At 37.0% G+C, this 26,385-nt stretch overlaps 3 protein-coding genes across 8 annotated transcripts; 2 read left to right on the top strand and 1 right to left on the bottom strand.

Annotated features, from left to right (window-relative positions):
* The first annotated feature begins 267 nt into the window (after nt 1-267).
* On the top strand, nt 268-3,714 carry LOC107861626 (triacylglycerol lipase OBL1). The gene is made up of 5 exons (XM_016706920.2): nt 268-870; nt 1,543-1,787; nt 1,887-1,920; nt 2,227-3,008; nt 3,278-3,714. The coding sequence occupies exons 1-5, from the start codon at nt 498-500 to the stop codon at nt 3,518-3,520; spliced, it is 1,677 nt and encodes a 558-aa protein (XP_016562406.1). The 5' UTR covers nt 268-497; the 3' UTR covers nt 3,521-3,714.
* A 979-nt stretch (nt 3,715-4,693) lies between these two features.
* LOC107861625 (15-cis-phytoene desaturase, chloroplastic/chromoplastic) lies at nt 4,694-12,048 on the top strand. Of its 6 annotated transcripts, none has more exons than XM_016706917.2 (15): nt 4,694-4,924; nt 5,484-5,729; nt 5,822-5,954; nt 6,753-6,841; nt 7,069-7,126; nt 7,359-7,514; nt 7,748-7,896; nt 8,043-8,162; nt 8,964-9,177; nt 9,268-9,370; nt 9,734-9,781; nt 10,102-10,147; nt 10,692-10,879; nt 11,061-11,223; nt 11,795-12,048. In XM_016706917.2, exons 2-15 carry the CDS (start codon nt 5,508-5,510, stop codon nt 11,852-11,854), a joined length of 1,749 nt encoding a protein of 582 aa, XP_016562403.2. In that variant the 5' UTR covers nt 4,694-4,924; nt 5,484-5,507; the 3' UTR covers nt 11,855-12,048.
* A 9,498-nt stretch (nt 12,049-21,546) lies between these two features.
* Nucleotides 21,547-25,816, bottom strand: LOC107861624 (tyrosine-sulfated glycopeptide receptor 1). Its single transcript, XM_016706916.2, has one exon. The coding sequence runs from the start codon at nt 24,984-24,986 to the stop codon at nt 21,696-21,698; it is 3,291 nt and encodes a 1,096-aa protein (XP_016562402.1). The 5' UTR covers nt 24,987-25,816; the 3' UTR covers nt 21,547-21,695.
* Nucleotides 25,817-26,385: the final 569 nt, after the last annotated feature.

The raw sequence follows: 26,385 nt of genomic DNA, 5'->3' as shown, positions 1-26,385 counted from the left end.
AAAAGTTCTAATCACACTTCCTATTGAACTGAAGCAAATGAGACAAGTTACTAAAAATGAGTGGGATCACTTCAAAATTGAATCCATGTAAACTTGGTAAGTACTAGAGATTAGAATGGGAAAATAGATGTGGCTAAGTTTGGTGATGTTAGCCCAAAAGAAGTTAAAAAGCCCAAACGTCGAAAGATTCATTCTATTTTGGATAAAAAATTGATGGCCCACAGCAGTCCCGGGCCGGTGTACAATACACCACCATCAGCTTGCTTGGAATATGTGACGGTTGACAATGACGCAAATGACCCAAACCACAATCTCTGACATACCCATTTCCTTCCCATGCTCCTCTACCCATGTCATTATCTTAACCAAAGCAACCATTAATTCAGCTTTACAAATCCCCAGATGCATTTATTATGTTAATCAATCTCTGTGCTATATATATTAATAGTATAAGCTAGAATAAAATTCCACTTAAGTTTCTTCAAAGTAGAGCAAAAATGGAGGTGAATGGGGCGGTCAGCATTCCCAATACTGGGAATTCTCGTTTTTTGATTGTGAGTCATCAAACTGGTGGAATTGTTGACCTCCTACGCTTCGTTGTATTGGGTAACAAAGAAAGCGCTGATAAATTTCTTCAGTATTCCGACGGTGGTGTGGTGGAACACTTGCAACGTGCCGATGACAGTGGCAGAGGTGGTGGTGGAGCGGTGCCTGATCATAGATGGATTATATTTGTGTCCGTTATAGTGAGGAAATTAATCGCCATTTTCGGCAAACCCATGGAGTGGTTTGGATATATCTTAGAGTTCATCCTCAACCTTCTCTCTCTCAATGGCAACTTTTTTGGCCTTTTCTACAATATCTTGCATGGTAATACGAACCGTTTCTGTCCTTACTCCCTTTTTACTAAAGCTTATGATGTACACGCATTCATGTAATATTATATTATAGAATTTAAACTGATATAGAATATGTACGTATGCTAGTTGAAATTGTTTTGCGTATATGCGTTATTCAGGATCACATGTTCCATAAGGTGCTGATTTTGTCTGGTGATTTGAAAAAGTAGCTTTTTTGGAATTTCATTCTTATAAAGTGTCACTCTTGCCAGTTGGAAGAAGCGTTATGTTGATTTGAATATGACTTCTGAAATTGAGGAACGAAAGTATAGTTCCCCATAACAATCTGACGATATTTCAATGCTTTCATTTCCTCTGCTGCTACGCATACGCGCTTACTTGACACTTTGGCTATCAAGTATCATGATTTAAAACCAACGGAATATGTGAAAACAGTTCCTAAAAGTGACGTGACGTCTCATGACTTTTCTGAGTTTGTTAATCTTGATCAGAATTTTCGTATGAGCATGGTGAGTACCACAGAATTGTCGTATTTTACATCAAATATGTAGATGTTGCTTCATTTTGAGTTATATGCCTAATGCATAATGATTGCTGGCTCAAAAATACTGTTTGGTGCTTCCACTGCCAAGCTTTGTCTATGTAAGTATATATTCATGAACAAAATATTTCGTGAAAACAGGAAAGGTGGTGATGCCACAGAGGGGGTCTGAAACATTTATAAGTGCTATTGGGCATTTGGATGGGCGGATAAACTTATACAAGAGTGAGACGTTAAACAAGGAAATTGGGGAGCCTGATTTCTGGCAGAAAAATGTTCAACTTGGAATAGGACACAGAGCCCTTATGGACCTCTGTATGATGGCTTCAAAGTTGGCCTATGAGAATGCAAAAGTCGTTCAGAATGTCGTAAATATTCACTGGAAGGTTATGTTATGATTCACCTTTTTTTTTATTTCTCTTCTACAACTAATGGAAGATAATAAGTTCATGAAAACTTATACTTTAATCTGCTTTCCATTACAGATGCATTTTGTGGATTTCTACAATTGCTGGAATGGTGAGAATTTTGCCTTTACCTTACATTTGAGTAATATAAAATTACCATTTATGCACACCATCTCTCGGGGGAGAGTTAATCTATTAAGACTGGAAGTCGCCACTTGCCAGCCTTGAAGGGGAAAACAAAATTGCATTGTGAACTCACCTTTCATCCTTTGATTTGTTTATCACTGTTACTGGTTCCTTTTTTATATTGAAGCAAACTTTGACTCATTTACTTCACTTTCTTCTTTGTCAATTCTTGCGACATTTTCTGATTGAATGTTCCTATTTGCTTTTTCTTCCCCTGCACTTGCTGAGACAGATTTCCAGAAAGAGATGTCCACCCAGGTTTTTATATTGTGCGATAAGCCAAAAGATGCAAACTTGATAGTCATCAGCTTCAGGGGCACAGAGCCTTTTGATGCTGATGACTGGATCACTGATTTTGACTACTCTTGGTACGAGATTCCAAAACTTGGGAAAGTGCACATGGGATTCTTGGAAGCCTTAGGTTTAGGGAGCAGAGCGAAAGCCTCCACATTTCACGAACAACTGTTCATGAATAATCTGAAGTTCACCAAATTAGAAAATGATGCAACTATTGCTCCTTCAGAAAGTTCTGAATCTTCTACTACATTCAATGATTCTGATGGACAGAGTGTGTCAGACCAGTCCTCTGACTCGGAGCGGCTTACTGATACAGGCTCAAAGAAATTCAAACTAGATATACCAGAGAGGACTGCATACTATGTTGTTAGAAGTAAACTCAAAAGGTTACTCAAAGAGCACAGTAATGCAAAATTTGTTGTTACAGGCCATAGCTTGGGCGGAGCATTAGCTATATTATTCCCGACAGTCCTAGTGCTGCATGAGGAGATGAATGTCATGGAACGATTGTTGGGAATATACACATATGGTCAGCCAAGGGTCGGGAACAGGCAGTTAGGGAGATTCATGGAAGCCCATTTGGAACATCCAGTCCCAAAGTACTTCAGGGTTGTTTATTCCAATGATCTTGTGCCAAGATTACCTTATGATAATAAAACATTCCTGTTTAAACACTTTGGGATTTGCCAGTACTACAACAGCTTATACATTGAACAGGTAAAAGCTTCAATGCCCTGTTCTTTCTTACATTTATCTTTTCCATGTGTTACTTGTACTATGTCTGGTGTTCTTTTGGAAATGTCAATAGGGTTGCAGTACATTTTCCTCTAATATCAATTCGAGCTTCTTAGATGAAGAAACATTTGTCAAATTCATTAATTTCTTAGTGTTCATTCTCAATTCTTCGTCTGCTTCCTCGTTGCAAAGTTTTCTAATATGAAATGGAAATGTTTTTTGTTGTAATATGTTTTCATGGTTGTCTATAGAATGTCGATGAGGAGCCAAACAGAAACTATTTTGGGCTGCGTTTTCTGATACCGCTGTATCTGAATGCTTGGTGGGAGCTAATCAGAAGCCTTGCAATGGGTCACATGTACGGATCCGAGTATGAGGAGTGTTGGGAATCAGTCCTGCTTCGCGCGCTAGGACTATTCCTTCCTGGTATTTCGGAGCACAGCCCAGTTGATTATGTGAACTCCATCAGACTTGGAAAGAAGAGAAGTGCCTAAATGTCATCCTTGTAGAAATGTCTCTGTCACAAAATAGTGGGTTTTACAGCTACAGAAGATCGTGTATTTCCTATGAGGCTTGTGCAGTATGTGTCCAGTTTAGTTTTGGACTACATTTATTTATCGAAAGTTAATTAACTTTTTATGAGTTCAGTGAGCTTGTGTGTTCAAATAAGACTTTCCTTTGTAGAATATGTGGCGGTATTATATGGCATTAAAGAGATGGATACTAAACAGGTCATTATCCTTCTCAGTAATTCACCCTTTAGTTTTCAAGCCAAGAATTCAAAGCCAATCCAATTTGACAAACCTAAGTTACTTACACATTTGATTGTTCGATCAAGAATATCCATATCATATAACCAATACATATATGACAATTATTTTTTTAATAGAGAAATGATTATTTATGTTAATTTTCATTTTTTGTTTTCTGTCTAAAATAATCATTTAATTATTCTTTTTTCACCCGAGATAAAAAATAAAAATATTAGCTGTACATTTATTTAGTTAAAAAGAATTTGGTGTAATTCGTTCGTGACAACATACTAGTATAAGGGATAAAATTAATGCGTGTGGTATCTCATTTCCTCCTGAGAATTTACAAGACGGTTAAATGTTAGGTACAAACTTAAGACATAAAAAGAAGAGAAACTTTTGATCTCCCAAGTGTGGGTGTGGTTATGGTGGGAGGGACGTGTCAAATTTTGGAGCGTAGCCAAACAGTCGTTCCAGTTACAGCAGATTGAATTAAGAAGACTACATATTTCCAGCTTATACCTAATAATATTATCCCATCTACGGAAGTGGCCAAACCACCAAAAACAGGCATTTCCACCCAAATACCAGAAAGATCCAACAAATATAATACTTACTCCCTTTCTCCCAAATTACTCCTCATAAATTGACATCATACATTAATTAATTAAGAAAAATAATCATAAATTGATATGATACATTAATTAAGAAAAATAATTAATAATATGATTAATTTATTATAATATATCTATTAAATGATATTTATATTTTAATTTGAAGAAAAATTAATTAATACAAAGAATAAAACCTGATTTTTTTTTTGTATTAATTAAAAAAGATAAGTAAAATGATAAATTAAATTAGAAAAATTGATTAATAAAAAAAGACAAGTAAAATGAAAAATGAAAATAGAAAATTTGATACAGGTAATTTGAGGCGATGTAGTATTAAACAACATTTAATTAAGCCTTCCTAATTCTCTGTTTGGGTATTTTTTGTAGCTAACTGCCAAACCACCACAAATTTCAAGTTTCCATTTTTAACTCTTCAACTTCAACACAACAAATTTATTTGCCTTTTTTTTTCCAATGCTTAATTGTGCATAACCACTTGCTGCTATATCTTCTTAGGCGGTTTCATTCCGAGGTAAGAAAATATTTTTATTTTTTTGATTACATCAGCTGAGAATGCTTTACATGTGAAAAGCTTATCTCTTTTTCTTTTTTTTTTTCCCCCTTTCTTTGATGTGTGCCACTCGTTTTCTGGGGTTCGTGGATCTTGTTTATTTTTTATACTTGATTTTGTGCATAGTGTAAGAATTGAGTCTTTTGACTGTAAAGCTAGAATCTTTTTTATGTTTTGCATACTATAAATTTGTTTGATTAGTTCTTCTGAACTACAATCTTGACAAAGAAAAGGAATTTCACTTCCTGCCTTCGGTTCAATTTGTTTGTCTTACTTTACTATTTGGTCTGTCCCAAAAACAATGCCTCTTTCCTAATTTTGGCAAAACTGTCATGTGGGAAGTTGGAATTAGAGAGTTGCCAAATTAGGAAAGAGGCATTGTTTTTGTAACATCAAAAGTTTCTTTACTTTCTTAAACTCCATGTCCACTTAAACTAAGACAAAAAAATTGAAACTGAGGGAGTGGTATTTACGTTCGCCAATCGATAATCTTTCTTACAATGAAATATCCTCATGGCAGGTTTGACTGCTATTTTTCAGTAAAATGCCCCAAATTGGACTTGTTTCTGCTGTCAACTTGAGAGTCCAAGGTAATTCAGCTTATCTTTGGAGCTCGAGGTCTTCTTTGGGAACTGATAGTCAAGATGGTTGCTCGCAAAGGAATTCGTTATGTTTTGGTGGTAGTGACTCAATGAGTCATAGGTTAAAGATTCGTAATCCCCATTCCATAACGAGAAGATTGGCTAAGGATTTCCGGCCTTTAAAGGTTTGGTTTGAATTTTACAGAAGGATGTCTCGGATTATGATCTCGAGGCATATATATATTCTCTAAAATAAAGGAAATATCTTGTCATTCAGGTTGTTTGCATTGATTATCCAAGGCCAGAGCTAGACAATACAGTTAACTATTTGGAGGCTGCATTCTTATCATCATCATTCCGATCTTCTCCGCGCCCAACCAAACCACTGGAGATTGTTATTGCTGGTGCAGGTGATATTCCAGTCATCTGTATTTGTAGCATTCGTTTTGCTTTATTTCAAAGGAAGTATCTTATTGTTGCATTATCATTAGAATATTTATCAGTACCTGTACATGCCTTTCTGATTTACTGTTTTAGACTACAAATTTGAGGTTATTGCTTTGTCATTTTGCAACTAAATAGAAAGTCCCTGCTGATTGAATTAGAAGCAGTTACATAATTAGTTTATTTTGACTATTCTGCCATCACTCTCTTTATTTCTGCCCTTATAATGTCTATCTCTCTTACCATTTGAAACATGATAAGTCGGTGAACATGCTGTTGATTGAGTGACATATCCAAATGATGACTCTGAAGTATTGGAGGTGTATGAATCAATTTCCAGTGCAAGATTGATCCCACTATACCTATAAATTGCAGTGTTTGGAGTTTCAAAATTTCAACACCAATTAAAATTCAAATTAAGTTACACATAAGGGGTTGCACTCTTCTAGTTCATGCAATATGTGAGATAGAGAAGGAGATACTGGATAGATCTTCATATTTTATCTTTATTATGCTGGGCCCATGACCTGTCAACCTCTGTGAGCTTGTTCATTGACTAGGCTTGCAAAATACTAAATCAATCATATTCAACTTGTACTGTAATCAACTAGTCGAGAATTATCTGTGACTGCCTAAACAGGAGACGTTATTTGCGTGATTCGTTCTATTATACTACAGAGAATATAATAAAATTCTAGGCGGGATACTGTTAGCCTTTTCAGAGAATTATGATTCTATTATAATTCAACTCTTTGGAATATCAGGTTTGGGTGGTTTGTCTACAGCAAAATATTTGGCAGATGCTGGTCACAAACCAATACTGCTGGAGGCAAGGGATGTTCTAGGTGGAAAGGTATGCAGATTAAAATCTTTCTGTCTTTTAAAATCCTTTCCTTTTGTGTCTTTCCTTATTAGTAGTCCTTCTGGAGGCTTGGGGGGGGGGGGGGGGGGGGGGGGGGACTCTTTGTTTCATAAAAGAAAAAACAAATTTTCATACTCTGTCAACTTCAGTTGCTCAAGAGATTGATTTAGCATTAGTCTTTATGTGTTCTGCTGTTGATAATTTACATTTCCCTGTAGGTAGCTGCATGGAAAGATGATGATGGAGATTGGTATGAGACTGGTTTGCACATATTCTGTAAGTTTAACTCCTTAAATTGTTTATATGTTTACGTCAATCTTCTAATACTGTCATTACAATATCTTTTGAGATTTTCTTTGTCCATTAAACAGATAGTTATCCTTGTTAGTCTTTTGTCTTTTCCAAATAGCCAGTTATTGTGAGTAAATCTGTATTGTGATTGGTTCTCCTTTCTCATCTTGTTATTCCTATAGTGACTCATACAATTTGGTACTTGATCTCTTTTAAGTTGGGGCTTACCCAAATATGCAGAACCTATTTGGAGAATTAGGGATAAATGATCGATTGCAATGGAAGGAACATTCGATGATATTTGCAATGCCAAACAAGCCAGGAGAATTCAGCCGCTTTGATTTCCCCGAAGCTTTACCTGCTCCTTTAAATGGTGAGCTAATCATAAGTAAATTTCTCCCTTATGTATTCGCTATTAAGTAATGAAATTGATTAGTCCATTAACACCTCTGGAACTTCGCTTACCTTAACAGAGTATAAAGGTGTTACTTCTTCAACTGTCTTTCTCTGTGCAGATAAAGTTTTTGATTCTGTGTACATATTCTACGTAATACAAGCATAAGACATTTCCTTAACTACGCCTTACTACTTTGATGTGATTTGCAGGAATTTTGGCAATCCTAAAGAACAATGAAATGCTTACATGGCCAGAAAAAGTCAAATTTGCAATTGGACTCTTGCCAGCAATGCTTGGTGGGCAATCTTATGTTGAAGCTCAAGACGGGATAAGTGTTAAGGACTGGATGAGAAAACAAGTGCGTAATCTTGTTGTCTGAATTTTTAAGACATGACCCTGACTATATGTAGTTCACACAAATTATTCATTTTAGGAGTTAGATTATCCGCCTGTCTTTCTTATGCTAACAATAGCAAATCTCAGCAGCAGTAATTTACTCTGCAGGGTGTGCCGGATAGGGTGACGGATGAGGTGTTCATCGCCATGTCAAAGGCACTTAACTTCATAAATCCTGATGAGCTTTCGATGCAGTGCATCTTGATCGCGTTGAACAGATTTCTTCAGGTTAGGATCTTGATCCCACGTTCAAAACGAAAAGAGAGAGAAGTAATTTATCCCTACTAGGCCTCGCATTTAGCATGAAATCTGTGACAAAGGAGCACACAGGTGACTGAATTATCCTAAGTGTGCATTTTGTTTGGTTCCGACACTACATTGCTGCAGGAAACTTGTGTAGTTGCAGATTTGAAGATGAAACTTATGATGTTACAATCGGACAATTTCTTTCACCTTTTCTAAACTTCCTAAAAGGTCCTTGTGCTCTGAGTAATACTATAAAGCTGTAACAGAATATAATACGGTTGAGGACATATTGTTTGATAGATATAAAAGTTTTGACGAGGAAACTTTTTTCGACAAGGAATTGCTTTGAAAGATATAAAAGTTTCTAATTGATCAACCTACTGGTAGGAGCTTCTACTAGCAGGAGCTGAACTAGTCAATGACAAGTTGGATAATTATATTAACCGTACTTGTCTGGAGTATCTTCTGGAACAACCATTTTCCTTTTCCATGTTATGCAATGGGTCCCTACTGTTATAAATACCCCAAATCTCTTTAATGAAGGACTACTTTACTGATTCACTTTCAAACAGCTCAGTTGTCATCTAGTATGCATTTATTATGACTTAAAGAAATGAAGCTGAACTACATATCACCCCAGAAAAAGGAAAGAAAAACAGAACGAAGAAAATGATGGTGAACTACTCATCACTCCGGAAAATTAAAGAAAGAGAAAGAAGAAGAAATAATGGTGAACTTTGCCACTCAGTTTATCTTTCCTGATGTTGAATTATTTATCAACAGGAGAAACATGGTTCAAAAATGGCCTTTTTAGATGGTAATCCTCCTGAGAGACTTTGCATGCCGATTGTTGAACATATCGAGTCAAAAGGTGGACAAGTCAGACTGAACTCACGAATAAAAAAGATTGAGCTGAATGAGGATGGAAGTGTCAAGTGTTTTATACTGAACGATGGTAGTACAATTGAGGGAGATGCTTTTGTGTTTGCGACTCCAGGTATAATATCCAGTATACTAGTCGTTTCTTCCAGTTTTCACGTTCTTTAAATGAGTTCATAATTTTTGCCGTCTTTGATGATCCAACCAGTGGATATTTTCAAGCTTCTTTTGCCTGAAGACTGGAAAGAGATTCCATATTTCCAAAAGTTGGAGAAGTTAGTTGGAGTACCTGTGATAAATGTCCATATATGGTTAGTGGTGAAATATTTACTTGTTAGTGTTTTTTCTTCATCTAGTAGATCTATGTATGTGTATGTAAATGTCTATACTTAAATATTCAGTCTATGTTATAAAGGTTGGCATGCATATTCCTTAGTTTTTGTGTTAATTTCGCTTGAATTAGGAGCTTATTGATGTTGGCCTCTCCAAAAGTTCGATAGGAATTAAGTGCAATTTCTGTGCTACCTTTGTATTGGCTATTAGTGGCTGAATTTTCCGCTGGAAAGACAATCAATTAATTTTCAATTGCGGATATATTTGTATCCTTAATATACTGAAACACCACTATCATTATTGATATCAAGCCAATAACAATTGTATAAATTATACTGCAGGTTTGACAGAAAACTGAAGAACACATCTGATAATTTGCTCTTCAGCAGGTCAATTTATTCTTCCAAAGCAGTTTCTGTGTCTTGATAACTTCATTTTTCAAATTAGTTTGTTCCCTCCCCACTTCCAGTTTTATTTGTAGATACAAAATTTTGTTCCCCCCCACCCACACAGAGAAACCCATCTCTAAGCATTAGCCAGCATATTCATTCGAGGTTAGACATTACATGTCATGGAAACCACTTCTCATGGCATGAAAATGGGCTGAAGCATCATGCTATCCACGTTTTGTCAGCTATATGTTGCTTTGTGTTGTTGCTTATACTTCTATTTGGTTCCTTTTGTTAATATTGCTTTCAAATTCATGCAGAAGCCCACTGCTCAGTGTGTATGCTGACATGTCCGTCACATGTAAGGTATTCACTCATCTGTATCTATTCATATCGTTCTCAAACTATAATCTGTACAGTTGCTGATAAATTGCATAATGCTTATTGTGTAAGTGTATGAGTTGCCGCAAGATCTTTCCTGTTAGATTTTTTTATGAGTTGCAGCTGTTGTAATCTTCATTTAGGATAGGATGCACATGATATTGGTTTTTTATGTAGGGGGTAGTCAGGACTTTGGCTCCTGTGAGTGGCCACTGCAGGGGGCAGCTTACGAAGGATAAGTGGGGTTGACCCCCTCATACTTGCACCAAAGTGGGTGGGCAAGGGACTTAAATTGGTGTAATGCAGTTTGTAGAGAGAGGCTATAAACCTACTTCTCAATTTTATTTGGTATATGTTGTACCAAACATAAAGCAGTGGTTACCAAAAAGTTGGAGAAGTTAACTAGGTTCATGATAGAACATTTAATTAATTGTCCATCGTAAAGTTATTTCCTTTGCTGGGCATAGTCAAGAGTGCTTAACAACTTAGTGTGCTTTAGGGCCCTCTGATACAACTGGCTTCTCTACAGGAATATTACGACCCCAACAAGTCCATGTTGGAATTGGTCTTTGCGCCTGCAGAAGAGTGGGTATCTCGCAGTGACTCTGAAATTATTGATGCTACAATGAAGGAACTAGCAAAGCTATTTCCTGATGAAATTTCGGCGGATCAGAGCAAAGCAAAAATATTGAAGTATCATGTTGTCAAAACTCCAAGGTCAGATATCTTTTTGCTTTTATTTTCTCGTTGCTCATCATGATATGGTTTCTCACTCTTTGTATGAGTATATTTAGGCAATATTTGAGAGTCCTGCAAATGATTGTGTAATCTGCTAGAATTACAGTCCAGATCGAATATTATACTGAATCCCAATTGATCTGTTTTTTCTCTCTCTCAGGTCTGTATATAAAACTGTGCCAGGTTGTGAACCCTGTCGGCCCTTGCAAAGATCCCCTGTAGAGGGGTTTTATTTAGCTGGTGACTACACGAAACAGAAATACTTGGCTTCAATGGAAGGTGCTGTCTTATCAGGAAAGCTTTGTGCACAAGCTATTGTACAGGTTAGCTCTCACTGGCTGTCAGCAGTTGTTTTCTTCCATTCATGGCGTGGTTGATTATGTTGTTGTCTTTATTGCGGTAGAGAATTATGGAACCATTTCTTGGTGACATTAGTTAGCAGTCTCCGTTTCTCATGAATCTGGTGTGAGGAGAGCGGTTGTCAAGTAGTACAACATTACTTCTGGAAGATCCTCTCTCACAACTTATACCTGCAACAGAGATGGATGTTAAGCACACTTTTTAACTTGTACTAATTCCATCTCGTGTTAATAGTTCTCCAATCAATGTAATAGTTTGTGCACGCACTACTAAGGTCCAAAGAGTGTGGTGGAATGAATAGGTATGTTCTCGGGCCCGAACCGGTGGAAAAGGAGAAACTCTTGGAAGGAGTCATTGTCCCTTTAAAATGGATCCTATGTGGGTGAGGTGAACCAGACTAACCGGACCAATGAGTTTCGAATACTAGATAGTTAAACCAGTAAAGATTGTGCACACGGATAGCAGTAGCTTGATATATTCAGAGGGTTTGTCTTGTTTCGTCCTTTATTACAGGTATATCCTTATATTTTGCAGGATTACGAGTTACTTGTTGGCCGGAGCCAGAGGAAGTTGGCAGAAACAAGTGTAGTTTAGCCTAGTGGAGCTATTGTGTTGCTGAATTGGAGGTGTACAAAACATATACATGAACAGTACAAGAGTGAACCAAGTGGGAGAAATGTTACCTAATTCAGGGGACAAGCTCCTATACAAAAAGGATGACTTGTTGAAGATTAGCATTCTTTAATCACAAGTTTAATATATATGCATCACCTTCTTTTCTTCTTCTATTTCTTGGGTTTGTAAGCCCTCTATTTCTCGCTGTCCCCACAAATATGTGCTTCTTCCGTCCCCATTATTTTTTGCCAAAGTACCTAGTTTTAAGGTGAAACAGTAAGCAAACTCATTCATCTTTCAGAAAGAAAAGAAGTCTTAAAATATCACCCTTACACTAGCAAAATGACAAGACATAAAGCTTCACGTCTTTAAAAATATTCTGGAAATCAAATTAGCTAATACTGGTAAGCTGAAAATGGTTACAGCTTTCGTGGAATGAAGTGACTTTTGTAGCCTGTTTGGCCAGCTTCCAGAGCCCGTGCTTGCTTCAACAGTTGTAAGCTCATGGCGCAATCGCAGCGGAGCCAATATATTTACTAAGGAGGTAATCGAAGGAGGTTCAACATCTAATATATATATATAAAATATAATTTTAACGATGTATATATAGCATAATTTTTCACTAAAGGACTTCGGATGAACCCCTCAGCTAAGGGTAGATCCGCCACTGATTGGTGTAATATGCCATAATTATTACGGTTGAAATAAAATGAACAAAAAATGACAAAAATAAAATCATCTTCTTGGCTGAGGCGTGGATATCTCGCTCTTTTTAAGAAGATTTAAGCCAACTGCGACATAATCTACACCGATCCAACATTATCAACTCTTGGCTTGTCCCTTCCAGATACAACAAATCATTAACGATGTACAACTCAAGCAACTCCGGATTAATTGAAGAGTTCAAAGCTCCACCACAAGAACACCTTCCTTCAACATCTAAAACTCTCTTTTGTATAGTGAATATAGTTAAAAAGACTTATAATATTTTCTTTGTCTCAACTCTTTCTTTCATTAGTATAATTACTCTCTTTGTTATAATGAATATAGTTGTAGACTTAGAATATTTTCTTTGTCTCAACTCTCTCTTTCACTACTACACACTATAATCTTTTTCACACTTTACATATTTCCGTGTGCATGCAATATCACCTCTATTTATAGGTGAGATATTCATCCTTGTATTGAATAGGAAGAATGTAGTGTAGTAAGGTGGGTACATGAATGACCTTTATGTCATAAATGTTACAGGAGTAATGAGGTAGACTCATTGTAGAAGTCACAACGACTAAATGTCACATTCTACCATAAAATACTAAGTGAAATAAAGTGTCAGTGGTTATAAGAGTTACACAAAATAAACACTCTTTTACTCTGAATAATATTCCACTAGCATTGGAGAAGTACAACCATCAACATCACACTTTATCAATTTGAGACGATGCACTTTCAAATATTAAAATGCAGTAACATGTACTTATGTCATTTGTATCCAAAGAAAATAGAGATGGGATATATGAATTTCTGACAATTTATGTCATTTCGCTTAAGGTTATTTTAAGTCTAACATTATAAGTATGAAATAAAAATAAGAAGCACCAGTCACCCTATTCAACTTAATATCTAATCAAACTAGATTATATAAGTATGATTTGCATCATTAGTCAACAGCTGCTCACTTACAACAATAGGGATGTGGGTAGCTTTAGTTACACTCTTGACTTGAGGGGGCATGCACTAAAATGCAAATACATGTGTACGAAACAATCTACGATAAAGGAATGTTCTTAGAAAAAGCCTCTTTGGAAATACTCACCCCTCCATCTCCATATCTATGATCTGTCTTATCTTCACTCTTTTGGTTCACTGAATGTGTACTACTCTCTTCATCTACTACACTAATCTATACCCCCCCACCCTTCTCTTTTTCCTAATTGCTGCATCACGTCTTCTTCTTAGAAAATATCTCCAATTTCTTGGGAATACAATTGTCATTAAAAGATGGGGATTTTCATTCCATCTTATTTTGGTTTACAACAGAGATTATTGGACCGGCCTAATTTGTCAAATGTATTAAAGGTTTCCCAGAAATTTGTAGGCTCCAAAATCCAAGTTAGAAGGCACATGACTTTTGTTTTCTGAAACTTGTGTGAGATTAGAGGTTGATTTAGAATTTTTGACTTTACGGATGTTGAATTTATCGATTCTAAATAAATTATTTTTTTCAGAAGCATTAAAATAAATACACGATTTGGAAAAAAAAAACATTATTGAATTCTGTCAACCTGTAGCTAAAATTCTAGCTCCGGCACGAAACGCAAACAGGATAAGAATTAAGCAATTGATTGATTGAAAGTATCTTTAGCAGGGAAGATAAAGATATGATGTATAAATTAGGCTACTAATGGTAGGGTTAGAATGCAGCAGACAATTGGCAGTCTCATTAAGCTAATCTCTTAAACAACTACAGAAAGATGTCATGTTGCTGATGAGCTGTACCATATCTTCTTCTTTACACCACTTATAAGCTACTGAAATGAGTATAAACAAGTGGATCTATGCAGATTTGATGTTGTCGACGGATCCAGAATTTAAATTCTATGATTTCAATCATTTAAGATTCTTAGTGTTGAACCTCCTCCACGTCCAAAATTATGAGTTCAATTGAATCTATACCTACAATTTGGAATCCTATAAATTGTATATATACTGAATAGTCATTATTTGCAACTATAAGAAGATTAGAGAAATAATATCCGAGCTCGGTTTCTTCAAATTGAAATAAGAGGTACATAAAGCCAGTGTGCTAAAGGAGAGTGCTGATTTGGGGATTTTGAAGGCTAAAACAATAATTGTAACGTAGCTAAAGGCAGAGTGAGTATTAGACGTTACCTCCAATTAACTTAATAAGATAATGGAGATTGGAGATCAATCGGAAAAGTGAATTTTGAATATCAAATACCTATAGGAACAAAAATAAAAATTGGCCCAACCAGAGTAAGAAAATCAGGACCCGAAATGCAAAAGGTACAGTGAAATAGGCGACATTGTGTTCCCAAATCCCATAGAGATGCCTTGTCCAGATTAAGCAATCCTCCATTTCTCACGCCCACTTTACCACTTTTCTAATCAAAACACACGTAAACTAGCATGTACAAATTTTAACAATCATCCCTTGTATTCCAATTTACTATGCCTCAAAAAGTGAACTCCTCTTTCTTCAATGCTACTGCTTCTTTCCATGCAAATCCCCCCGTTTTCCAACTGACCATGTTCATTGTTTACCCCACTCCACCCCACCATCTTGGTATAAATACTTGTTTCCCTTCAACCATTTTTCCCATCAGGGTCCAGCTCTCAACTTGAGCTTTTTTCCCCTTTTTTTCTCAATCGCTTTCATTCTTCTCCACCATCAAAACCAAAGTTATCCGTCCTTTCCAGTAATCAACAATTAATCATGGCTGATCAACAGGTAAAGCAAGTGTCATCATACAGGAGTGGATCATCAAAGAAGAAGAACAACATTTCAAGAAAGTGTGCTTCCTTGATTAAAGAACAACGAGCCAGGATTTACATTCTCCGTCGATGTGCCACTATGCTTCTCTGTTGGTATATTCAAGGGGATGATTAACTTCATCGATTCTCAATCCCAAAATCAACTCCACAACAACTACTACTACTACTCCAATTAAACATACAACCAAAAATAACCATCCTCTACTTCGTCTATATCCTACACTACTTACCACCTAGTTTCCATATATGCTTTCCCCTTTTCGGCTCAATCCATCATTTTCACGTGCTTGACCATGAAAAAGAATCTACAGGGTAGGGACTTGTTGAAGGTATAATTAAGTAAATAAAAGTGTACTGATGGTCACACACTTCAACATGGCTACTCAGGCACTCTGTCCTGTTCGTCTTCCCTAGTTTCTTAGAGGTCTAACCAGTTATTCTGTATTTTTGGTCGTGTACCATTTTACATTTTTTACCCAATGGGTGCAAAACGCCATTGGGTTTTTTTGGTACATGAACAAGTTACAGGGGAGACTTGTGGATAGACACTTTGAAACAGAGGTTTTTGGACAAACAGGGTAAAAAATGGATGGGCACTTGCAAGCATATGGTGGACACAATGTATAAGCTGGCGGCACTGAATAACAAGAAGTTTTGCTATCTAATCTGAAAGGCTACTTTTATGTTTTAAGTACTATGTAACAAATGTACATGTGATTGTAATGCAATCCACAATGTTTTTACCTCAGTTTTCTAGTATGTCTGGAGCAAATATAAAGCTTAATAAACATCGGCGAAATGAAGTCGACGATGGGAAGGGTGTTATGTTTATTAGTCATTCAGTAAGTGTAATACATCCATGGTGATGTGCTAGCATGTTTACTACTAGTATGATTGTATAAATAAGGAGGGCGCCGATGGCAGCCCTTAATGTAATGTAATAAAAGAAGGATTTTATGTGTAATCCTATTCCTCTGATGAAATTAATTTGGAATATATGAATGGTAACAGAGTATTTCCTTTTTTGTGTAGGTAACACTAGTAGTTCGAAGTTTGCTTTAGGGACTTTCTTTGACATGTACTCACAGTTGCAATGAAGTAAAATTTATTTTGTGGATGTCATTGGAAGATCGATTGAAGAAATGATGAGATAAGGGAGTGAGAGATAGTTAGATTAGAGTGTCGCTGGATTCGAAAGCCAACTTGGTCATGAAGATGGGGCCATTGCTGCTGCTATCCTATTGACAGTTGAGAGACTAGCTTGAGCCAACCTGGTCTTATCAAAACAATTCTGTGAGGGCCCTCGACCAATTCCCCTATATATGCCCGCCCCTTCTTAATTTGTCACTCTTCCATTGGATCAATGTGGCAAGATTATTCGTGGACAATCAGGAAACGTGCATTTAAAACATTTGTTTACTGTTCCACTGAATTTACTAGTAATTCGAAGAATGGATTCCCTTGCTTTCAGTCGATTCGTCTTAATTGCAACATTAGTGTTGGAGGTTGCTTTAAGAATGCAACTGTTTTTTCTGTTTTCTCCAGCAGTTTTTTTTTTAAGTACAATCCTAGCTAAATTAGGAGTCCATTTTTAGTAGTAAACTAATTAGTTATTTTAATTTTGATAGAAGTAGGTTGTTTCCTTGTCCTATTTTTAGTTGTAATAGCAACTATTTAAGTTGTTAATTATGATCAATAGCAAATGACTTTTATAAGAAAAAATAACTGCTTTGCGTATCCTCTTCTTTAAACTCCCATCTCTGTTTCTGTGGACATTTTTTCAATTGAATTCCTGTGTTGTTTCCCTTTAACGGTTTTAAACCAACAATTGGTATCAGAGCTTTAATCTTAAGGGATCTGTGAGTGTTTGCATCAATCTGATCTAGTGGATACCATGAACGGAGAAGCAAATTTTTCCTCAATGGCACCACCAACTTTCGATGGAGAAAGTTATCAAATCTGGACAGTTAGAATGCGAATATATCTGCAAGCTTTGGATCTCTGGGAAGCTGTTGAAGCTGAATATGAGATAGCTCCCTTGCCGGACAATCCCAAGGTGGCGCAGATTAAAACTCACAAGGAGAAGAATACTAGGAAATCAAAGGCAATGGCATGCTTATTTACTGCAGTTTCATCTAACATCCTTATCGTATCATGTCTCTGCAATCAGTGAAAGAGGTATGAGATTATCTCAAGACTGAGTATGAAGGAGATGATAGGATTCGAGTGATGCAAGTGTTGAATCTGGTACGTGAGTTTGAGCTGCAAAGGATGAAAGAAAGTGAAACTATAAAGGAGTACTGTGACAGATTAAATGGGTCTATAGAACAAAGTTGAATACAGATGGTTCTATCAACAAACAAAAAACGAGGCTTGTGGTGAAGGGCTATGCTCAGATCTTTGGAGTGGACTACTCTGAAACTTTCGCACCAGTTGCATGCCTTGACACAATCAGATTGCTACTAGCCATTGCAGCGGAAAAGAATTGGAAACTTTATCAACTAGATATTAAGTCGGCCTTTCTCAATGGTCTTCTCTAGGAGGAGATTTATGTTGAGCAACCAGATGGTTTTGTTGTCAACGGACAAGAAAATAAGGTTTATTTGCTAAAGAAAGCTCTCTATGGTTTAAGGCAAGCACCAAGAGCCTGGTATAGCAGGATAGATGATCATCTTTTAGGCTTGGGTTTCGAAAAAAGCTTATCGTAATCCACTCTTTATGTAAAACACAAAGATAATGATATTCTTATTGTGTCTCTTTATGTTGATGATCTTCTGTTAACAGGAAATAATTTAAAGTTGATTGATGAATTTAAAGAAGAAATGATGCAAGTTTTTGAAATGACAAATCTTGGTCTTATGTCCTATTTTCTTGGGATGGAGATCAAGCAAAGCAAAAGTGAAGTGTTCATTTGCCAAAAGAAATACGCAAAGAAAATTCTGAAGAAATTTCAAATTGAGGATTGTAAGCCGATGAGCACACCAATGAATCAAAAAGAGAAATTTTGTAAAGAAGATGGAGCCGATAAAGTTGATGAATGGTATTACAGAAGCTTGATTGGATATTTAACGTATCTCACTGCGACATGGCCGGATATGCATTGTGCAAGTGAGACGCATTTAAGAGAAACAAAAAGAATATTAAGATATATCAAAGGGACGGTAGACTATGGTATAAAGTTTGAGAAGTCTCAAAGCTTCAAGTTGCTTGGTTTCTCGGATAGCTATTGGGCTGGATCCGTTGATGATATGAGAAGTACTTCTGGACATTATTTCAGCTTAGGTTCAGGAATCTTTTCATGGTCATCTAAGAAACAGGAAGTTGTTGCACAATCTACTGTAGAGGGTGAATTCATAGCAGCAACGACAGCAGTAAACCAAGCCCTATGGCTCAAAAAGATCATGTGTGATTTACATATGAAACAGAATGACGGTACTGAGATTCTAGTCGACAACCAAGCCGCTATTGCAATCTCAAACAATCCGGTGTTTCATAGGAAGACCAAACATTTCAACATCAAGCTCTATTTCTTGAGAGAAGTGCAACAAAAGGGAGAAGTGACTCTAATCTACTGCAAGTCTGAAAACCAGCTAGCGAACCTGTTCACTAAGCCACTTCCAGTCAGCAAGTTTGAGCTTCTAAGGCAAAGAATTGGTGTTTGCATTTCATAAAGCAAGGAGGAGTGTTGGAAGTTGCTTTAAGAATGCAACTGTTTTTTCTGTTTTCTCCGGTAGTTTTTTTTAAGTACAATCCTAGTTAAATTAGGAGTCCTATCTTTGGAAGGAAACTAATTAGTTATTTTAATTTTGGTAGAAGTAGGTTGTTTCCTTGTCCTATTTTTAGTTGTAATAACAACTATTTAAGTTGTTAATTGATGATCAATAACAAATGACTTTTACAAGAAAAAATAACTGCTTTGCGTATCCTCTTCTTTAAACTCCCATCTCTGTTTCTGTGGCTAGTTTTTCAATTGAATTCCTGTATTGTTTCCCTTTAACGGTTTTAAACCAACAATTAGAACAACGAAAACAGGCAACACTAGCTACTGGCTGCTGATTTCTTGTCTTGTCTCAGTGCTGATAATTAGGAGGTGACTAAGCAAAACCAGCATTGTTTTTTTCAGGCAAATTGGCCTAAATTAACAACTCAACGACAACATACCTAGTGAATCCTACAAGTGGGGTCTGGTAGAGTAGAGTGTAGTCAGACCTGAGAGACTGTTTCCAAAAGAGACTCCGCCTAAATTAGCAGCTAAGCTAATACTGTACGCCTCAATAACCAAAGCTCATCCTTCATTTCACTCTTTTTGAACCTGTTGCCAATATTTAAAGTTCGGAGTTAAGAGAGATTTAAGCATGCAGATAGTTACAGGTATACATACATGTAGGAATATTTGCCATTATGTGTAATTGGATCCTGCAAGATCTCATAGGCTGTTTACTAGCTGGTCTGTTTTTTGAGGTTCAATCAACTGAAAGTCAACTTGGAGAATTTAAAAACAAAATATACTCCACTCATCAAATTTGAATAACTACTAGTACTTAGCTGCATTTACCAGATATGCTGGTTCTCAATGTGTGTTTATCACTTGAACATGTAAAAGGAATCTTCACTTTCTCTATTCTCCCACTTCCGAATAATAAAAACAAGTACTAATAATTAATTAAACCTGTTACATGCCATTTGTCACATACCTTGGATGAAGCATGAATAATATTAATCCGGAATAGTTTTATGGTGTCAAAATAAAGCATTTATTCGCGTACTTAGTGCGCTACAAAGCGTCTAATGATGTTTACATAAAACTAAAGATATCAATGTTATATATTTTTGCGCTAACTTGTATATAGTTGGGTAGGTTAGATATGGTGGATTTCATACATGAATTGTTTACTCCCCCAGTGGGCTCTAAAATACAATCTTTGCCTTTCTAGTTTCTATCAGCCCAAAAGTTTCAACAGAATCAATGGAAATATTAATTAGCAGTGGAACTGAAAGTGTCATCCCCAACTTTTGGTCCTCTTATTAAAATTTGTTATAGCATATTCGACTTTTAACGTCAAAGGTGATTGATCATGATAACGTGTCTTTATTGCCATCTGAAATTGATGATAAAGTTTATTTGCTCCCAAAAAATGTGTTGGTAAATTACATAATCACAACTTTATCTATAAATTGCATTAACATAGCTACTTGTACCTCTTCTCCTTAAAATCTTCTATTCAAACTCAATGTAATTTGTGTAACAAATAATCTTATTGAGCTCAGAGGCGGATTCAAATTTTAAATTTGAACTTTATGGATTCAACTTTTAAGGTCCTTAGCAAGTTATAAATTCATATCTGTTAGTTATTGCATTTTCTGTATATCTTTACGAATATATTTATGCTCCGCATCAAAAGTAATAATAGTGAGCTGCATGCGCCCCCGATTGAAGTGTGCATTCTTAACTTGGAAAACATGGGTATGATGGTGAAACTGATTTCTCTATGACCTGCTCGAGGAAATGGCCAAACCAATTATTCGTCCCTCTGCTGCCATGAACGAGTTGATTGCAGTGATGGTGAATGCTAACATCTGTTGATTGCAGTGATGGTGAATGCTAACATCTTTCAAAACAGATAAATATTCGTCAAGGTTTACTCTTGGCCCAAATCAATTCGGTAGTATTATACATAAACATGTTGTCCTATAACTGTACCAGCAGAAACTGTTGAAACACAAAAAGAACATGCTATTTGGTACTTTTTTTAGTGAGCTGGAGTGGAGGAGGATCAAGTTTGAAAGTTCCTTTTTGTGTGCGCTGAAAGCTGAAGTCTGTCTTCTAATGGCTTTACCAGATTGAATGCCGTCTAACATGAGTTTTTGCTTTCCATGGTTGCTTTATCCCCTCTACTTCAGGGGAGTTTCTTTTTTTTTTTTTGCATGACTGCATATGTTGCGCATGTATCTTCTGCATTGGAGTTACATTCTTACAGATTACTGCATGACTAAGTTGTGGGAATACACTGGGTTTGTTGTTGCTGTTGTTGTTACTGCATGACTAAGTTGCCCAACGAGAACTTCCATGTCTTATTCTAATGTTTAATGCTGCCTAGTTTTCGATCTTTAACTTGCTGAATGTCTAATGTTACCTTTCATCCTGAAATGAAATATTAGCCATGAGGCAAAATCCTAAATGTAATTATTTGAGGAAATCGTTCACTTTATACATTTATTCTATATGTTAACTTCCTATGTGTAAAAAGAGAAATTCACCTATACAGACATTCACATCTATATCAAATTTATGCACACCACTGCCTTATTTAGGTGCCTCCCGGTTGGATCCTACTCTGCTGAGACACTCAACCACTTCTGCTATAGTTGGCCTTCTGAAAGGATTCTGGCTGACACACATGCAGGCAACATTGAGCACTTGAAGCATTTCTCCTTCGAACCCCTTGTCTCGCAGTATAGGATCAAATATTTCTTCTTGCTTACCCTCGTTTCTCATTTGGTGCACCCATACAACCAATTCTCTTGATATCTTTGGTTTGCTCATGTCCACAGGTCTTCTGCCAGCCAGGATTTCTAACATCACGACTCCAAAACTATAGACATCCCCTCTCAAAGTGGCTATCCATGATTGACTGTACTCCGGTGGGATGTAGCCGAGGGTACCAACAAGTTCAGTGGTGACATGAGTATGGTAAGGAAGAATCAATCTGGACAATCCAAAATCTGCCACATGTGCATTAAACTTTTCATCAAGGAGGATGTTACTGGACTTTATGTCCCGATGAACAATATGTGGTTCACATATCTGATGCATGTAAGCCAGCCCACAACTTGCCCCCTGTGCAATCTTCAGTCGAGTTGGCCAATCAAGTAGGGATGCTCCATCAGTCTTCTCGTGCAACCAGTAATCCAGGCTTCCATTTTGCATATAGGAATAGAACAGCAACCTACAGCCATCATGCACACAGTAACCTTGAAGAGAGACCAAATTCTCATGTTGGGCAGTGGATAAAGCTTCCACTTCTGCTTTAAATTCTCTTTCAATTAAACCCATATCTCCTGAAAGTTTCTTAACAGCCAGTGTAGTCCCGTCTACTAAAGTTGCTTTATAGACCAGACCAAAGCCTCCACAACCAATTATGTTTGCTTGGTTGAAGTTATTTGTGGCTCTCAATATGTCTAAAATATTGAGATCATTAATCTGATTCTTATTGGTTGGAAACATAACAAGCATGCTGTTATCCTTTCCAATCTCAGCAGACAATCCAGAAGTAGAGTAATAGGACACAATTTCCAAGTCATTTTTCTCGGCGTCACCTCTTGGAAGGATCCTCCTCTTGGAGAATATCCAGAATGCTATGATGATGACTGTGAAGGCAATGCCGAAGGAGATCCCTAGGACAAGTCCAATTAAGATTTTCTTTTTTGCAGTTTTTCTCACTACTGAAGGTTGTGTACTTGCTGATTTATCAGTGCAAGTGTGCTGCAGGATTTGACCACACAATCCTGGATTACCTAAGAAACTAGTGATAGGAAACGTGTCAAACTGACCTCCCGTTGGAATAGGTCCCTCGAGATTGTTGTGAGCAACACTGAAAGAAGACAAAAAATGAAGACCCTTGAGTGAAGAAGGAATTTCACCTGAGAGGTTGTTCTCAGAGAGGTCTAGTTTCTCCAGGTTAGTGAGGTTGGATATTGTTTCTGGAATGTTTCCTGAAAAGTTATTCTTGCTCAGATCAAGAACATGAATGTACTTCAGCTGGCCAATCTCGGTTGGAATATCGCCATCAAGGTTGTTATTTCCGAGGTAAATAGCTGGTGGCAGGCTTGACAATAGATTATATTGCTGATTAGAGGCATTGTTTGGCTGAACAAACACAGGCAATTCTAAAGCACGTCTGCCTACCTGATCAGCAGCCACCTGTGATGCCAGTCTTAGCAGTTGAGTAAGTTTGACTGGGAAGTCTCCATATAGAAGATTCTGAGACAAATCCATGTAAAATAGATTCTGTAAAGTCCCCAACCAACCTGGAATTTTGCCTGTGATTTGATTCATAGAAAGGTCTAGAACCTCTAACTTCCGAAGTTTAACCAGCCACGTGGGTATCTGTCCGGTAAAATTACAACCACCTAAACCCAGAATTTGGAGATTTTGAAAATCTTCAGACCCAATCAAGTTCCCATTATCAGGCAACGTTTCATTATAAAAGTTCATGGTGAGGATTAGTGTGGTAAGATTCTTACAACCCTTAAGGACTTCTATTGCCCCTGCAAAATTGGTTAGGCTGTTATTGGAGACTGAGAGGAAGGACAGAGATTGTAAAGACATTATGCCAGGCAAGATATCTCCTGTCAGATTGTTAGTAGCCAGACGGATTGCAGTTAATGACCTGCATGAAAAAAGGCTTTGTGGAATGCTTCCAGTGAAATAGTTATTCCCAAGGTCGAGTATGCCAAGTTGATTGAGGTTGGAGAAATCAAGAGCTGAGAGTTCACCTTCCAAGAAGTTGACCCTTAGATTGAGCACAGTGAGACGAGTGCAAGTCATCAGCGATGGCGGAACAGTGCCATTTAGATAGTTTATATGGAGGAGCAGCTGCTCCAATCTGGAGAGCTTTCCGATATCTTGAGGGATCAAACCTGTCAATTCGTTGCCAAAGAGTGCGAGGATTCTGAGGTTGACAAGTTTGACAATGCTTTCTGGGATGGGTCCAGAAAATTTATTGCCAGGTAAAGAGATTTCTTGCAGTGTTGACACACTATAAATATCATCAGGAATGGATCCCGAAAGATGGTTGAATCCTGCTCTCAAAGTAACCAAACTGGAGCAACTCCCAAACCCTTGGGGTATCTGGCCCCTGAAGTCATTGTTAGTGAAGTCAAGAACTGTGACAGCGACTGAGTAGCTGCAGATAAAGGAGGGTATTGGACCAGAGAAGCTATTGTTGCTAATATCGAAACTCTCTAAAATAATTGCTGGCTCGAGAAATGATGATTGGATTGTCCCATTGAAATGGTTGCTAGAGAGATTTACTGTCTGGATAGGTGATGGCATTCTATCTGATAGCGGCAATCGTCCTGATAAACGATTATAACTCAAGTCAATGATCCGCAAGCTACTTAATGACTGGAAAAAACCGTCTGGGAGGGGACCAGAAAAACGATTATGTGACAGGCTAAGTTGAGAGAGTTTGCTCAATTTTGCAATAGCAGGGTTGATGCTTCCAGAAAGGCTTCTTGAGGGAAGCCAGAGACTGGTTACTCGGCCATTATCATCACAACCAACACCTTCCCACAAGGTGCAGCAATCAGCAGCAGAAGACCAATTCAAAGGAGAAGGAGAAGAGATGCCAACAGAGATTGATAACAAAGAGTCACGATCAAGCTGATTGCAAGAGGCATGACAGATAGTAGCAACAGAAGAAAGAAGTATAACAACAACTATCACTGTTGTTAGATAGAAAGAGTTATGATGAGGTAAAGACGACGACAAAAAAGAAGAAGAAGAATGAAGGGAAGTGAGGAGCATGGCTGCTCGAAATTGATGATATGTCAGACCAGATAGCTGGCGGCTGTCTTTATTATCCGTGATCATTATATTTGGACAACTAAAGATGTAGAAGAAAGACAGTTGAAGATGCCAAGATACTCCAATCAACCATGTGGGTATTTTCTTTTGGCAATTCTTTGTGCTGTGGATCGTGCAGACTTTAGTCTAACCCCATGAAGAGAGGAGAGAGAGAGTAGTTGATGTTGACAACAAAAAAGTGAGGTCTGAATTCTTGAAATAAAGCGTTTACTTTTGGGACGGCTAGATAGATGGATAGATGGCTGGTGGACTTTGTTTATTCTACGGATAATTGTATATTTGAAAGCGTGTAATATACGTGGGAAAGAGAGAGACTTTACCATACAATACATACTATTCTCCTCACTTCCTCCATATTCAACTACCTTTTTCTTCCAATACAATTTCTCTTTCATTTCTTTTTTGGATCTCCACTTGCACTAACAACAGATTATTACACTCTTTTTTATTATGGCTTCCCAAAAGTAGCTTTGCACCTTTCAGCAATGATGGGTACTAACATTTGGGAGGTGGAAAGTGTCTCAGATAATAAAGCCAGGCCTTTAGAGATGGAGGAAGAGTCGTATAGTTATGTCTTTTTTTTTTTTTTGTTTTGTTTTTTGTATGCCTTTTGGTGTTCCATCTTTTTATTTTTTATGCAGATAAACAGATGTACTATAGCCACATGCTATGTTCTTCAACTTTTATCTCTGTGTATATATATTATTACTTGGCGTCCTGTTCATTTTTAAAATAGATAGATAACTTGGCCAGTTGACCACTCAAGGAGTTTCCCGATCCATCAAATTATTTTATTTGTTTTACTTTTAGAAGAGAGTAAAAATGTAGGCAACTAAACATAATTGTTTATAGTAAATGATGATTGATTATCTGGTTGACATGGACACTTTCAATGTCTGCTTATTGGAAATTGCTGGAAGGCCTGGGGAGTTTGACAATATCTCAAGCCATCATCAAGAAACATTCCAAGAAATCGGGCGAACATGGCTCTTTACAATTTAAATAGAAGAAAATGAGCGTGCCTTTTTAAAGTTAAAATTGAAAAGTTTGGAACGGACTAAAAGAAGAAAAAAAAGAAAAAAAGAAAGACACATGGTTGATAGTTAAAAGCTTTCTTGGCCAATGGATGCTGCTAACGGACCTCAACTGTTGTGTCATATGATATATTGATATAGAATCTTGAAAGGTAAATCCAAATAATATCAAGTGGGGGGGGTCATTTTCAGCCTTTGAGTGATGATACATGATCCATTACCGTGCACTGAGTGTGTACTATTTTGCGCATGATGGTGGAGGAAAGGGGATCACAAATCACCAAATAATTGTTCAAAGTCAATGATGATAATCATAACAATAATCCCCTCCTGTTTTGTTCAAAGGGGTTATTATGGTTTATGAGTATAGT

This window comes from Capsicum annuum, chromosome 3, assembly GCF_002878395.1.
Source record: "Capsicum annuum cultivar UCD-10X-F1 chromosome 3, UCD10Xv1.1, whole genome shotgun sequence".
Taxonomy (NCBI): Eukaryota; Viridiplantae; Streptophyta; class Magnoliopsida; order Solanales; family Solanaceae; genus Capsicum; species Capsicum annuum.
The sequence above is the reverse complement of the archived record's forward strand: the minus strand, read 5'-3'. Positions and strand labels throughout refer to the sequence as shown.

What these genes read in the sequence shown, in the direction of transcription:
- LOC107861624 (XM_016706916.2), bottom strand. Translation starts at nt 24,986, where the DNA reads ATGATCACGGATAATAAAGACAGCCGCCAGCTATCTGGTCTGACATAT.
- LOC107861626 (XM_016706920.2), top strand. Translation starts at nt 498, where the DNA reads ATGGAGGTGAATGGGGCGGTCAGCATTCCCAATACTGGGAATTCTCGT. An exon ending in TTTCTACAATATCTTGCATG is followed by an intron (nt 871 to 1,542) that starts GTAATACGAACC and finishes TCGTGAAAACAG; the next exon opens with GAAAGGTGGTGATGCCACAG. An exon ending in ACAGCTTATACATTGAACAG is followed by an intron (nt 3,009 to 3,277) that starts GTAAAAGCTTCA and finishes GGTTGTCTATAG; the next exon opens with AATGTCGATGAGGAGCCAAA.
- LOC107861625 (XM_047407903.1), top strand. Translation starts at nt 5,023, where the DNA reads ATGTGTGCCACTCGTTTTCTGGG. An exon ending in GGGATGTTCTAGGTGGAAAG is followed by an intron (nt 6,842 to 7,068) that starts GTATGCAGATTA and finishes ATTTCCCTGTAG; the next exon opens with GTAGCTGCATGGAAAGATGA. An exon ending in GACTGGTTTGCACATATTCT is followed by an intron (nt 7,127 to 7,358) that starts GTAAGTTTAACT and finishes ATCTCTTTTAAG; the next exon opens with TTGGGGCTTACCCAAATATG.